At 38.7% G+C, this 14,988-nt stretch overlaps 1 protein-coding gene across 2 annotated transcripts; it reads left to right on the top strand.

Annotated features, from left to right (window-relative positions):
• The first annotated feature begins 1,257 nt into the window (after positions 1 to 1,257).
• Positions 1,258 to 14,937, top strand: LOC126397474 (transmembrane protein 241). Of its 2 annotated transcripts, none has more exons than XM_050056306.1 (15): positions 1,258 to 1,521; positions 3,244 to 3,290; positions 3,673 to 3,750; positions 3,865 to 3,946; positions 4,049 to 4,126; positions 5,748 to 5,773; positions 6,126 to 6,177; positions 6,305 to 6,353; positions 6,525 to 6,570; positions 7,261 to 7,296; positions 8,390 to 8,424; positions 8,553 to 8,622; positions 9,512 to 9,605; positions 9,786 to 9,850; positions 10,382 to 10,955. In XM_050056306.1, the coding sequence occupies exons 1-15, from the start codon at positions 1,450 to 1,452 to the stop codon at positions 10,431 to 10,433; spliced, it is 882 nt and encodes a 293-aa protein (XP_049912263.1). In that variant the 5' UTR covers positions 1,258 to 1,449; the 3' UTR covers positions 10,434 to 10,955. The 2 variants fall into 2 exon arrangements, with proteins under 2 accessions (XP_049912263.1, XP_049912262.1); XM_050056305.1 differs by lacking the exon at positions 10,382 to 10,955 and adding an exon at positions 14,736 to 14,937 and having other exon boundaries at positions 1,270 to 1,521.
• Positions 14,938 to 14,988: the final 51 nt, after the last annotated feature.

The following is a 14,988-nucleotide window of genomic DNA, read 5'->3' as shown; positions in this document are numbered from 1 at the left end:
GTGCATTGACTTTGTGCTGCATTTTGTGTTTGGAAAGTGCTATACAAATAAAGTTAATTATTATTAATACATTGAAATTGATATAAAAGTAATAATAACAATAATAAATTAATAAATTCTCACATTTAACAATGTGTATAACTTTTTTTTGCATTTTTGTCTGAAAAATTACTCAAACTAGGTGGTGACAATGTTTCTGCCATTCTACTTTCTGATTAATTGCCTCACCATATTACCACCAAAATGTTAAGATTTTACCACCATAATTTATTCACTTGAGAAAGAAAATTGCCCTGTTTTTCTGAATTATTATTATTATTATTATTATTATCTTTCAAATCTGCTCTTGTACTTTTGAATTAATGAAATAATAATCTTGATTATTCAGAAATACTAGAATTTATAAGATGATCTTGATAATTTAGAATACGAGCACATTTTTTACATATATATATTTTTCAGAATTCTGAGATGATGATCTCGTTAATCCAGAAAAACAGAGTAGGTTTTATTTCCATGAAAACTTTTCTGACATTCTACTTTTAGATTTATCACCGAATCATTTTACCACGAAAATGTAAGCAGTTACACATTTTTCTCATAATTCTGAGATGATAATCTCATTAATTCAAAAAACACAGGCCATTTTTGTAAATTAATTACAGTAGTTAAATTTCAAAAATTCTGTGATAAAGAATGTCAGAAAAGTTTTTTGTAAAACAACTGCTCTGCTTTTCTGAATTAACAATATTATTATCTTATAAATTCTTCTTTTTCTGAATAATCTATATTATTATCTCATTAATTCAAAGATACTTGAGCAGATTTTTTTTTACATGTAAACATTTCTCATAATTCTGAGCTATGAAATCTCATTAATCCAGAAAAACAGAGAAGATGTTTTTTTTCCATGCGAATTAAGTATGGTGGTTGGCCGATTAATTTAAAAGTAGAATGTCAGAAAAGTTTTTCATTAAAAATAAATTTGCACTGCTTCTCTTAATTATCTCAGAAGTCTGAAAAAAAATATGAAAAGAAAATTGCTGGTATTTTGCATTATCAAGTTCATTCTCTTATAAATTCTTGTTTTTCTGAATAATTAACATTATTATTATCATTATTTTGTTAATTGAAAAATACAAGAGATGATGTTTTTTTTAATATGTAAACGTTTCTAATAATTCAGAGGTAAATCTGACTCTCCAGCAGTGTTCATCCCAACATGTCCTGCAGAGATGTGGAGAAACGCCTGCAGGAAGCAGCACAGTGACTGATCACCCCGCACATAGACGATCTTGGTCTGACAACGTCTTGACGTGTCATCGGGGGACAGTGAGGGAAGTTTCCGATCTTAAAAATGTCTCTAGTTTGAAAGAGGCTCACGGTGCATGTATGAAAGTCAGCCTGGTCTAAAGCCATGTCCCCGCTGCAGGCTGTGTGCAGGTCAACATGCAGTGGAGGAGACACGTCACTGGGCTCGCCTTCAGTCTCGTGTTCGTTGTGTCACATTTCACTAATAAGGTGAGTGTGAGAGGATGTGGTGTTTTCCCTGAAGTACAAACTAAATTATCTCACAGCAGAGTGAAGAAATACAATGTGACTTTTATCCAGCGGTTTATTTGAATAATGAGAAGCGACAGCAGCACCTCTGTTCCTGATTATTCACCGTGTAATGTTGGAGAGCGTGATTTATTTCCGTGTAAACTGCAGGGCATTGAAATGTAACCCTCATCATCACACCATGAAGTGAAGATGATAAAAGAGGCTTCACGAATCACTGTAACTGGGCAGACATGAACATGACCCATCAGAGCTGCACTACTAACACACTCAGCTTTTATTTTGGTGGGAACAGCAGCAGGAAATCAGGGGTGGGAAACACCAGAGGCTCCAAGATACGATATTATCACGATATATAACCTCCTGAGACCCTGTGTCCTTAAGAGGACATCACATTTTGGGTTTACCTGACCTAACACTTCATTCTACTTCACTTAGACCTGTTGTCCTTGTTCGTGGACACTTTTTGTGCCATCTAGTGGTAGTAAGAGCACAATAGACTAATCCATGTACAAACAAGATGGCAGCCATCTCTGCCAAGTCAGTCTGCAGCCGATCCTGACACAAAAAAATTTATAATCGAAACTTGTGTATTTATGATTGATAATGTTTGTTGTTTATGGCATCAAAGTTGAGCAATTTTAGCAACAGTAACGAGCTAAGACACTAGCTGTGTCTCAATTCAGGGGCTGCAGTCTTAAAAGGATGTGGCCTTTGCGATCGACGTCGGCCACGTCCTTTTAAGACCGTATAAGCCAAACCTAACATTCTCTGAAATGGAATGGTCTGGTCTGCGGAGGATTTCCTGGTTGCATCACCAGTTGCTCTCACCCTGACCCCTTGGTGTTCCTGTTACCTAGCAACCAGTCGCACTTGACGAAAGAATGAGTAAGCTAGTAGGTTATTTTGCCCTAAATCATGGACCCAGATGTTGATTCCAGACACCGCTGTTTGATATATTTTGGGCTGGTGGACCGTTTTCACGTAAACTTATTCAAATTAAGATTGTTTAAACTGTGTGCTTTTAGCTAATAGTAATGTTAACAGCTAACCCCTAGCTAGTTAACAACTGTTAGTTAGCATTTTGGGCCTTCGAAATGGGACAGCCTTGGTTGGCGCCGATGTGACGCAATCGGTAATTAGGAAGTACTCGTTTGAGGACATTTGGACTTTATTATCGTCTCATTTGAGGACATTATCATTAACAATGTTTAGTTTTTTTATACTTACTTATAAATAGCTAGGAGAAATTAAAAATGCATGCCAAACAAAAGTTCGGGTCTCAGGAGGATATTAGGGCTGGACGATATGTCCTAAAAATTATATTATGACATCTGGACACATAACGGACGCATAATTTGAGGTAGCCAACAACCTGATTTTATACATCTGAAGAACTTCTAGTAACAAAATGAACTGCTTGGCAACCAGACCAGGCGTCTAATTGAGACAGGCCTTTATTTGTGGTAAATGTGTAGCTACACCGGGCTAGTAAAGGGGATTGGGCATTGAATTGAAGTTTTGCGGTAAGTGCCGTTGCAGATATTTATAGACTCGCTGAATTGGAAAATTTGGAAGAGGTTTGGTGCCAGTGTGATCTCATTCTCCTTCTGTCAGACTGATAAGTTAAAGGTGTAATGTTGGTTTGCTTATAATAAACCCCTGAATCTTCTCTGTTTTCAGTTTGTCCTGTCGGTGTTAAATTTCACCTACCCAACTTTATTTCAAGGGTGAGTAGCTGAAGGTAAATACCTCATGTGTGTCTATCCTGTCCTGGTTATTACAGGCTTTGTGTTGGAACTTAAAAGGTTAAACAAATAATGTAAACCCAACACTTGGGATCGTCTTAAAGGGCAAACGCTGGCCTGTAACACCATCTGTCCGGTTGTTTTGGCTCGCATCTGAGTGTGAATGCTGTGTCCACACCTGCCCAAATAACCGCACTTAGGGGGCAAACGAAGTTCGATTGAACCGAACCAAACAGGGCAGGTGTGAAAGCACCCTTAGTTAAAACAGCCTTTTGTGCGCACCCCATAATGAGTGATGAAATACAAACTACACACCCAACAACCTGCTGTTTTTGTTCACTAACACTACAATTAATATTTCCAGATGGCAGACATTTATCGGAGCTGCTCTGCTGCTTCTCTCTGGGAAGTTTGGATGGGTGGAAATGAGCCACATCACCAGGTACTTTTGTTTTTATACTATTTTAGGATTCATACTTGAGTGTTTTCAGTAGCTGCCAATAAGCACATGTATTATTCAGAGCCTTGTTTGATATGTGGTGATGTTGTGTTACAGATCAGCAGCTCTTTCCTGGCTTCCAGGCTCCTTCCTGTTTGTAGGGAACATATATGCTGGTTCGAGGGCCTTATCACGTATAGTACGTCACAAAACCTCCCAACCCTGAGATGTGGTATCTTTTCAATTACATTGCTCAGCATATATATCCTTGAAATCCTTGTTTTTCTTTTTCTCTGTCCAGGACATTCCTTTTTTCTTCACCCTTCAGAATTCCTCTCATGTTGTTAGTTACATCATCTTAAAGGTCGTCCACAGAGAGGTAAGTGCCTGCTCTGCCTGCTGTATGTGAACATGTACGATTATGTGCAGTACACACCCTCCCTTTGTACTCCTCCATCTTATTGATTGGAAGCAAATGGAGGGAGATGAAGCACAAAGGAGGCAGAACCATCACCGCTTTATGACCTTGGCCTCACTCTCTGTATTGTACAAGTTTTAAAGGGGCAGCATGCGACATTCAGAGCATTAATATCGCAGCAAACCACTATTTGCTATGAAAGGATATAGTGGACTGATGGCGCCTGAGCAGAGAATGATGTCATGCTCCCTGTGTGTGTGTGTGTGTGCTGTAATCTGAGCTTCTCTGTGGCTTGTTGTGGTAAGTGCATGTGTGTATCCCACTTGCTAGCTCATTACTGCTGCTTTGCAGTGAGCTCAAAGTGGTTATAGCTGATTTTGGGATGGTGTTATCGTGGAAGCGTTGCGTCCACCTTTTGGTTCTTACAAGTTACAGTGGCATGCAAAAGTTTGGGCACCCCTGGTCAAAAATGTGTTTACTGTGAGTAGTTAAGTAAGTAGAAGATGAACTGATCTCCAAAAGGCATGACGTTAAAGATGAAACATTTCTTCAATATTTTAAGCAAGATTACTTTTTTAGTTCAACCTTTTACAGTTTCAAAATAAAGAAAAAGGAAAAGGGTCTGAAGCAAACGTTTTTGGCAAGTATCACAGCTTCTAAACACTTGTTGTAACCAGCTGAGATGCTATCAATTCTTGTCTCTGGGATTTTCATTCTTCCTGCAAAAGGCTTCTAGCTCTGTGAGATTCTTGGGCCCTTTTGCATGCACTGCTCTTTTAAGGTCTATCCACAGATTTTATATTTGAACAGGTGCGGAGACACAGTAGAATAGTGCACCACCACTCCAGAGTCTGATAAATCTTCCTGCAGGTCTTTTGCAGTCTAATGGGGGTTGACTTGACCTCCACAGTTCCTGTTAACTGCCATTTCTTAATGACATTACAAACTAAATAAACAGCTATCTGAAAACACTTTGCTATCTTCTTATAGTCTTCTCCTGCTTTGTGGGCAGTTATTTTAGTTTTAAAATAGAGTGCTAGGCAGCTGCTTAGAGGAGCCCCTGGCTGCTGATTGTTAGGACAAGGTTTCAGGGGTCGGAGTATTTATAAAGCTTTGAAATTTGCATCTCCTCACCTTTCCTAACAATGATTGTGAACAAGTCAGAGCCCCAACAAGCTAATTAAGGTGCAAGACCCTGTTAAAAGTTTTCTGAGAGCTCAAATGTCTTGGGGTGCCCAAACTTTTGCATTGTGCTCCTTTCCTTTTTCCCCTCTAAAATTGTACAAAACAAAATAATTCACTGATTTTGAAATGAGTTGAAAAGCATGTTTCATCTTCAACTTCATGACTTTTAGAGATCATTTTATCCTCTACTTACTTTTGACTGGGGTTGGCCTAACTTTTGCATACCACTGTAACACAGGTGACTCCTTCAGCACTGTTGCTGTTGTTTAGCACTGTTTGTGGAGTTAGCCACCCCTGTGTTGAGAACCGTGTGCAGACCTATACGCTCTGTTTTTCGCACCACTATGATGTATCTCTATCTTTAAAATGTGCCTTTGTCTCTCTTTTTAATTGACAGAAAACACAATGGCTGAAACTGATCGGGTTTGTGCTTTTTCATTTTTCACTTCACCCAAGTAGCCCAATAAGTTGTATCTATATGGAATGCAACTGTAAAGATATCGAATCTTTTTTGGCCCATTTTGCGGCCAAGGTTGCAGGAGATGGGGTAACACAAGGAAATACATTTCCTTGTTATTTTAGTGCTCCCATAGAACGAGCATAATTACTTAGTAGTAATAATAATACCGTTGATGTTGATAACGCTAATACTTTAATTTGTTAAGCACTTTTCTGGGTCTGGATCAGGAACAGTAATAAATGAAATACAAAGCTCAAGGATGAAATTTTCCATTTTACATGACTACATCTTTAAATGTGCTATTTTCTCTTGTAGTATAAGCTTCATGCTGCTCTCAGCCATCAATCTCCCCGTCTATGATCCTCAGGTAAGAATTCATGATGGTGAATTTCTTATTACAATTCCAACTGCTACTAGGGAGGAAGACTGAAAGAGTTTTGGGTTTATTCGCTACAACAAATCTTTACTTGTTGACATGTTTGCATGTTTTGCAGTTTGACTACAGTGGCTACGTTTGGGCTGTCGGTCATCTGCTCTGTGTCGGTAAGTCTAAGAATACACAGAGATGCTACGCTGTTAACTGTAAAAGCTCAGGAGTTATATACAGAGAAAAACAGTGGCCCGAGGTTTGAGCCTTGAGGGACACCACAGATACCTGAAGGAATATAAAAAATCAGTAGAGGATGAGAGTAAGAATGTCATGTCATTTTTCAGGTGCATACAGGGTGTTTCAAGTTCACTACAAATCCAGTAATTTGAGGTAAGTGGAAGCACAGAGATTCATAATAATAGAAAACACAAACACTTTGCTTGACAGTGTGTTTCTTATTTCTCATCTAACACAACGTGCCATTTTTCAGCCTAAATTTGTTAAATCACTCTGCTGATTGAATAGGGCTGGGCTATATGTCCTAAAAATGATATTATCGTATTTTACAGCTCTAACTCGATACCTGATATATAGTTTGATATTTTTTAGATCTCCCTAAAAGCATTTTATTAATGCTAGGACTGAGTGACAAATCGAACATAACGATTATTCTGATCAAATACCCTCTCTGATGCCACAGAGCTGCAGGAATGACTGTTGTTGTTGTTTGGGTTTTTTTTCCAGAAAATATTAACACAGTGAGATTTTTGATAAATAATCATCAATAATAATGACTAAGGGGGTAAAGGCAAGTGTTAAAACAAACAGAAAAGTCTGATTAGTTGATAGATTTACATCACCTTACTGAAATGCAGCCTTTAAAATAAGGGAAAAACACTATTTATGCCATATCATGATATGATACCCAAAATCTAAGACGATGTATAGTCTCATATCTCGGTAATGATATATCTTCATAATGCCCAGCCCTAAGAAGAAATGTTGTACTATTTACACAATTAATTTAAAACAGTTCACCAAAGACTTCTGAATTAAACTTTTGTGATGTTTTCATTGCAGTGACCTTGAACAACAGTGCATTAACTATTTGTTCAGGTAAGAATAAATCCTTTTAAATAACTGGATGGGATACATAATAAGCACAAGTTTGTTTCATTTAAGGATGAAATGTTCTGCAATGTCTCAAATTATTTAAACTCTCAAACTTTTACTGAATAGCTATAGACCTATATTCACGTTATATACTGCATGTCATAGTGCATTGAGATTTGTTACAAATTGTAAAGCCCTGACTCATCACTGTACGCTTTATTCCAGGGCTAGTCTGTCTTCTTTGACCTTTCATAGTCTCAGTCACTGGTATTTGTTCATTTATAAAGCCATACTGTGTCAACTGCCTGCGTACATTTGTACTTGGATTGGACAAAGATCTGATTGTAGCTATAGTCTGAGATCTCAAGATCGTGTTTGTTGTCTGAGCTGGGAATGAAAGCTTTTATGTGCCCTGCTCCTCTCACTCGGAATAACCTTCAAAAAGAGCTGAAACTATGTGAACTGGTCCCTCTGTCTGATTTTAAAGCTCTCATAAGTACATGGATGAATGAGTCGGTTTGGTCTTGTCATTGTGTGTAGGTGTTCTAATATTTCTACATGTTAGTGTATGTCTTGTGTTTTTTATTGTGTGGTTGCTTGGCTGTAACTCTTTGTGTGCTGCTGTCTTGGTAAGGTCTCCCTTGTATAAGAGACTGGGGACTTGCCTGTTTAAATATGGGTTAAATAAATAAAAATACATTTGAGAAACTAACTGCCTTTCAGAGAGGTTAAGACAACTCAGTCATCTCTAAACAACTTGATGCATCATGCAGATAGCCCATTCCTGATAACTGCCCTTCCTGGAGCTCTAGAAGGAGCATGAGGAGTCAAAGATAGCAAGAAAAATCTGCAAATGATAGGCGGGAGGAAAAGCCAATTATTCAAGTTAGGAGTGGAGTTAAAGGGTCTTTGCAAGCGACTTTGCAGAAATTAACTTAAATACGTATAAAGTCTTCTAAAAAGACATTTGTAAAAGGTAAAGTTATTTGCTTGTGCATCCAGAAAGGTTGTAGTAATGCACTGACCTGTGTTTCTTACATTAGATATTAGGTATTGTCAGTAACTAATTTCCGTTTTTCCTGCCTTAACATAACAGTGTACTGCTGCTGGCCATTGCCGCTCACCCAACAGGTATGAATGACCCTGAACAATGTGATGTATTTCTCGATGAATGCCGACTTGATAAAAGCAACAACAGCCTAATTTAGATTCTACAATGAACATTTGTGCCTCACAAACAGATCTTTGTCCCTCTACAGGTGACCTCATGGGTGCCTTGGAGTTCCCCTCCCTTCAGTCCTACACATTTCACTGTGGCTGCTGTGCCAGGTGAGACTTTCCAGTCCATTGACACTTTTTCTTTCGTAACTACTGTATATTCAATACAGCTATCTAGATAGTTTGTGAACATTGGCTGAGGCAAATTTTCATACATGTAACATTTATGGATAAAAAAAACAGTTACAACAATTACACAGGGTGTATACAGGTGCTTGAAAAGTCTTAAGTTGTCTTCAATTCAAATTCGATGGGTCTTAAATATTTTCGGTCACATTACGGCAAAATTTTCTCCAGCCTGTCAGACCCAACAACTGTTTACAATCATAGGACAGACCCAAGAATTGTAATAATAAAAAGCATTTATGATGGCAATGAGATTTTGTTTTCTTTTTACTTTAAGCACATTAAACTTAAACTGTCATTTTTCCTCACTGTTCATGTTGAACTGACATCAGTGTGTTTACTTGGAAAAATACTTACACGTGTGTCTCACACATACACAGTCAGATAGATAGATAGATAGATAGATAGATAGATAAAGAGTATTTCCATTGCAGGTTTAAATGTCATAAGGTGGTATTAAAAAGGTCTTAAAACATCTTAAATTTGACTTGGTTACATCTGCAGACACCCTGATGATTTCTGCTTGAGCCGTGTCAGATAGATGTAATGGTGGTTGTTGAACAATGAAGACAACAACTCCCACAATCCCACAAGAAGTGCAGAACATCAGCAGTTAATTATTGGACCCATGGAGGCCGACAGATACGTGGTTAAAGAGGATCTGTGTTAGAAAGTCCTAGTAACATGTTTCAGTATTAACAAGTATATCTATCAGCCATTATCCTTTAAAAGTTTTAATTTTTATTTCAGAAACAAAATTTAATTGTGTTTGCAGCATGATACCTAGCAGTTTATTGTGTGTGTCATTTCACAGTGCACTGCTAGGTTTTTTGTTGCTGTTGGCCACAGTCAAACTAAAAAGTGGATTGTCCCTCGAGCACTTCGGGGTCTGGATTTTTCTTGCAAAGGTGATGGTTTTTCATATTTTCACAATCTTTTACAAAAATTAAATTTAATAGTAATTTATGGTGGAACTGGTACCATGAAACGCAGCATCATAATTCACACAGTCGTGACCTGTAGTGATATGATAATTCAAAATTGGTTTGACCTGCGTAACAAGACGTTTTGCTGCTCTTTCCTTCCAGGTTACTGCCATGTGCCTCTCCCCATTTATCTTCCACATGGACATTAATGCTCCATCTCTAATTTGGTAAGTGCCTCACCCTTCTGTGTTTGGTATGTACTTACGTAGGCTGTTGACAAAGGTCCTCCATCCTCTGCGCTCTCGTGCCTGTCGGTCCAGTTGCCTCCATGACAGCCTTAATCTCTTGTTCTGTCCCTCTTCTCCAGGTGGATCTAGGCCCTTCTCTCTTTCTCTTGCCTTGTGGGTTCCATGTTGATGCCTGCTTGATTAACTTGTTTTCTGAGTGTGTGGTCTGTCTTGCTCCACTTCCTTCCTGTCATTTGAAGTTGTTTGGGTTTTTGTTTGGTGCGTTCCCACAGGATGTTGTTGGAGATGGTGTCTAGTCAATAGATTCCCCGGTGGTGTTGAAGGCAGCAGCTGATGAATGTCTGTAGTTTGTTGAGGATGTTGGTGGTAATTTCCGTGTTTCAGATCCGTGTAACAAATTGATTTGACTTTCGTAAAATTTTAGTTTGGTTGTACGTGCTGGGGTGAAAAATGCTGTTCTTTCTTTTCCTATCCTGACTTTGACATCTTCCTCTGCTCCTCTGTCCACAGTAATTATGCTCTCAAGGTATGTAAAGCTGTCTACCTCCTGCAGTTGGCTTAGATTATTGGTGCATCGCTCTTTTGTTTTTGATGTGCTGATCTTGAGTCCAAGTGTAGCAGCAGTTCTTGTTAGTTTGTGTGCTTTGTCTGTTGGTGAGTGTTTGTAAGTAGTGCTATATCATCAGCAAATCCAGATCCTCTAGCTGTTTGGTCAGGCTTCTATGTACGCTGGTTTTGCTGTTGTTGGTTACTTGGTACTAGTCCAGTCTGTGCAGAGGAGGAAGAGCAAACATTCCTGTAACACCCCAGTTAGGACCTCGATCCAAAGTCCAGTTTACACGGGAAAATAGGGTCCAGGTTGAAAAATGCTGAAGTTATGCTCTAAGTCTACCTTCTGGGGTTCGTGTGTCTCAGTTTCAGTTGCATCCTTGCTATGACTACATCATGGCCAGACCCATGGTTGGCTCTTCCTTTCACTCTGACATCCATCAGTGCCTGAACTTCGGTTAATGCAGCTGTGGTTGATCTTCTTTGTAGCTGGCTGAAACCCATGTTGCTTTACGGATGTCCTCGTGTGGGAAAAGCCAGCCTCCAATAACTTGGGGTCATGCCTTCCTTTCTTGGTCATGTGATGTAGTTGGTTGTAGAAGTGGTCCTTGACTCACTAGTAGCCAGTCTACTGTGACCTAACAGGAGCCCTCTGGTGTCACATAGGCCCAGGATAGATATTCTGTTCCTCATCACCTCCTCCATTATTAATACTGTCTTTCCTCATAGTCCTGACATGCCTTGTTGCAATGTTGGTTGGTTACCAACATGTAGACGCATTTTGATTTTTCATTTATGTTTCTGTAGCAAATGTTTTTACAGGTTGAATTTGCTAACCTCAAGCACCACCTTCCACCATTTCTGGTGTGTTGTGGATTTGGTTTGTCAGTCTGTTCTTGCCCGTTGTCCTCCAGGAAATGGATTAGTCTCATACCACATGGAACCAGACCAATTGGTTCATGTACAAGCTGTCTCAGCACTATTTTAGGTTAAGTGAATAAAAACGTGAATAATAATTACTAAATGTTTTCGCATCAACTGTCCTTGGTTTTATGAGTTTGTCCTCAATATTTTACGATGGGACTAAATGGGTCTCTGTCCATAAAGCATTAATGAATTCTATTTTTTTGTCTTCTGTTTGACTACAGTCAACCCATCAAATCTAATATGTATCTCATGTCAAACACAGTCTGTCTCTAAACTTATGCCAGATAACGTTTCACAACTAGCACTTCTAAATATCAGGTCTCTGGCTGGCAAATCCTTCTTAATCAATGATTTTATTAACAAGCACAAACTTGATTTTATGTTTTTAACTGAAACTTGGCTAGGTCAGGAAAATAGTGCAGCAGTTTTAATTGAGACAACCCCTCCAAATTTTAGTTTCTTTAGTGAAGCAAGAATACATAAGAGAGGAGGCGGAGTTGCCACTCTGTTCAAGGACAGCTTCCAGTGTAAGCAAATGTTTTATGGTCAATTTGACTCCTTTGAATATGTTGCCACTCAGTTAAAATCCCCCTGTCGAGCAATTTTAGTGACCATCTACAGACCCCCCAAATATGATGCAAGGTTTTTTGATGAGTTTGCCAAATTGCTGTCTATTGTGTGCATGGATTTTGACTGTGTTGTTTTAGTGGGAGATTTTAACATTCATGTTGATAATCTTACAGATGGGTGTGCTAAGGAACTGTTAAATATTCTGGATAACTTTGGGCTTTCTCAGCATGTCACAGAACCAACACATAACAGAGGACACATATTAGATCTAATTATTTCCAAAGGTCTTAATATCTCTGAGGTTGTGGTGAACGATGTCGCTTTATCTGACCATTACTGTGTTTCATTCAAAATGACCACCCTTGCTAATCCTATGAAAAGTGAAGCAGAGGTGATCAGAAAGCGTTATATAAATGATAACACCTGTGCATTATTTACCCTGGGTTTTACACCATCACAAACCCTGCCCTCAGCTCTAGTTGATGACCTTGTAAGCAGTTTTAGTTCCAATGTTATGACTGTTATTGATTCTATCGCCCCAATTAAGACCAAAGTTATGTCAGGCAGGAAAAAGGCACCCTGGAGAAACGCCACACTGGTTAAAGAATACAAAAGAGTATATAAACAAGCTGAACGCAGGTGGCGAAAAAACAAACTCCAGGTATATTACGACATTTATAAAGAGTCTTCACAACTATAACCAGGAACTGAAGAATGCAAGGCAATCATATTTTTCAGAGATTATCAATAGAAACAGTAATAATGCCTGCACACTTTTTTCTGTAGTGGACAGACTGACCAACCCCACAGCATCACTCCCTCCTGAACTACTGTCTAACAAGTCATGTAATGACTTTGCAGCCTTCTTCACAAACAAAATATTACAGATAAGACAGGCAGTGTGCAGCTCCAGCTCAGGAATGATAACACTTGTGCCTTCCTGTCCTCCGGTTAATCTAGGACATTTTAGCCTCCTAGATTATACAACTCTAATAGAAACGGTTTCAAAATTAAAGCCCACAACATGCTGCCTTGATATTCTGCCTTCAAACTTTTTAAAAACCATTTTTAACTGCATAGCTCCAGATGTACTGCAGATAATAAATACTTCTCTTAAAGCAGGCCAGTTTCCCCAGGCCTTGAAAACTGCGGTAATAAAACCTCTCCTAAAAAAATCTAATCTGGACACCACAACAATTAGTAACTATAGGCCAATATCAAATCTGCCATTTTTGGGGAAAATCATTGAAAGGGTTGTCTTTCAGCAAATCCATACTTTTATGATGCAAAACAATCTCTTTAACACATTTCAGTCTGGATTTCGGCCACACCACAGCACTGAGACTGTACTTATCAAAGTCTTAAATGATATTCATCAGAATAATGATTCATGCAAATCCTCTGTCCTGGTATTACTAGATCTCAGTGCTGCATTTGATACGGTTGATCATAATATACTACTTAGCAGATTGGAAAAGTGGGTGGGACTCACCGGCACTGTGCTACAATGGCTCAAATCTTACTTACAAGATAGGGACTTTTTTGTGTCAATTGGTAACCATGAATCTGAGCGAACTACGATCACATGTGGGGTTCCTCAAGGGTCCATTCTCGGACCACTTCTATTTAACATCTATATGCTATCCCTAGCCCAGATTATGGAACATCACAACATCTCCTATCATACATATGCCGACGACACACAACTCTATATCTCAGCGTCATCACACGACGACAGTCCCTTACTCTCATTGAGTAACTGTATTCATCAAATCAATGACTGGATGTGCAAGAATTTTCTCCAGCTAAATCCAGAAAAGACAGAGGTATTAATTTTTGGCCCTAGAAATGAAAGGGCAAAGATCAGTGCCCACCTTGGCTCTATGTCATTGACAGCTACAAATCAAGCCAGAAATCTTGGTGTTATTATTGACTCAGACCTGAACTTCAACAGCCATTTAAAGTTTATTACTAAATCTGCCTATTACCACCTGAAAAATATAGCTAGAATTAAGGGGTTTCTGTCTAAACAAGACATGGAAAAACTTATTCATGCATTCATTTTTAGTAGGTTGGATTATTGCAATGGCTTATTTACAGGCCTTAACAAAAAATCAATCAGACAGCTGCAGCTGATTCAGAACGCTGCCGCCAGAGTCCTTACAAACACCAGGAAACTGGACCATATTACACCGGTCATTAAATCGCTACACTGGCTTCCTGTGAGTCAAAGAATAGATTTTAAAATCTTACTGCTGGTCTACAAAGCCCTAAATGGTCTCGGACCAAAATACATGCTTGATCTACTGGTTCCCTACGAAGCATCCAGACCCCTTAGGTCATCTGGAACAGGTTTGTTGTGTGTTCCAAGAACAAGAACCAAGCAAGGTGAGGCAGCATTCAGTTATTATGCTCCTCACCTGTGGAACAAACTTCCTGTAGATCTGAGGTCTGCTCAAACTGTCAGCTCCTTTAAATCAGGGCTAAAAACACTATTGTTTACTGAAGCGTACTCTTAGATTAAATACTTACCTGCTGTATTCTACTGCCCATACTTTTTAACTACACACTGCTGATTTATGCCTTTTATTATTCTACTTCTTTTCTTATCCTGACTGTTCAATGTATTGAGCCTGTTTTTATTTTATGTTACTGTATTTTATTATTATCACTATCATTCTCAATTTATATTTCCCTTTTTAATCGACTGTTTTTATTGTTTTAAATTGTGTCTTGTTGCTTTTAATGTCTCTGTAAAGCACTTTGAATTACCTTGTTTTGAATTGTGCTATACAAATAAACTTGCCTTGCCTTACAGTGTGGTCATCAGCCATGTTGGAGAGGCCTTGCTGGTGTATTCTCAGAGGGACTCGCAGTTGTGACGAGGAAATCGCAGCTCTCCAGAGAAACTCACGACTTGAACGCCGTAAAGAAATTCTTTTGGAAACGTATTTTTTCACATTATTTTTGTAATTTCTCATCTCTGCGCTGACAATCTGCCGACCAAATAAAGTTATTTTGTTTACATATTGTGCTTTCTGTGTACTCGGTGACATTGTGATCCTGTTAAA

The sequence above is a fragment of the Epinephelus moara genome, chromosome 11 (genome assembly GCF_006386435.1).
Source record: "Epinephelus moara isolate mb chromosome 11, YSFRI_EMoa_1.0, whole genome shotgun sequence".
Lineage (NCBI taxonomy): Eukaryota > Metazoa > Chordata > Actinopteri > Perciformes > Serranidae > Epinephelus > Epinephelus moara.
The sequence above is the reverse complement of the archived record's forward strand: the minus strand, read 5'-3'. Positions and strand labels throughout refer to the sequence as shown.

What these genes read in the sequence shown, in the direction of transcription:
- LOC126397474 (XM_050056305.1), top strand. Translation starts at nt 1,450, where the DNA reads ATGCAGTGGAGGAGACACGTCACTGGGCTCGCCTTCAGTCTCGTGTTC. An exon ending in TACCCAACTTTATTTCAAGG is followed by an intron (nt 3,291 to 3,672) that starts GTGAGTAGCTGA and finishes TAATATTTCCAG; the next exon opens with ATGGCAGACATTTATCGGAG. An exon ending in GAAATGAGCCACATCACCAG is followed by an intron (nt 3,751 to 3,864) that starts GTACTTTTGTTT and finishes GTTGTGTTACAG; the next exon opens with ATCAGCAGCTCTTTCCTGGC.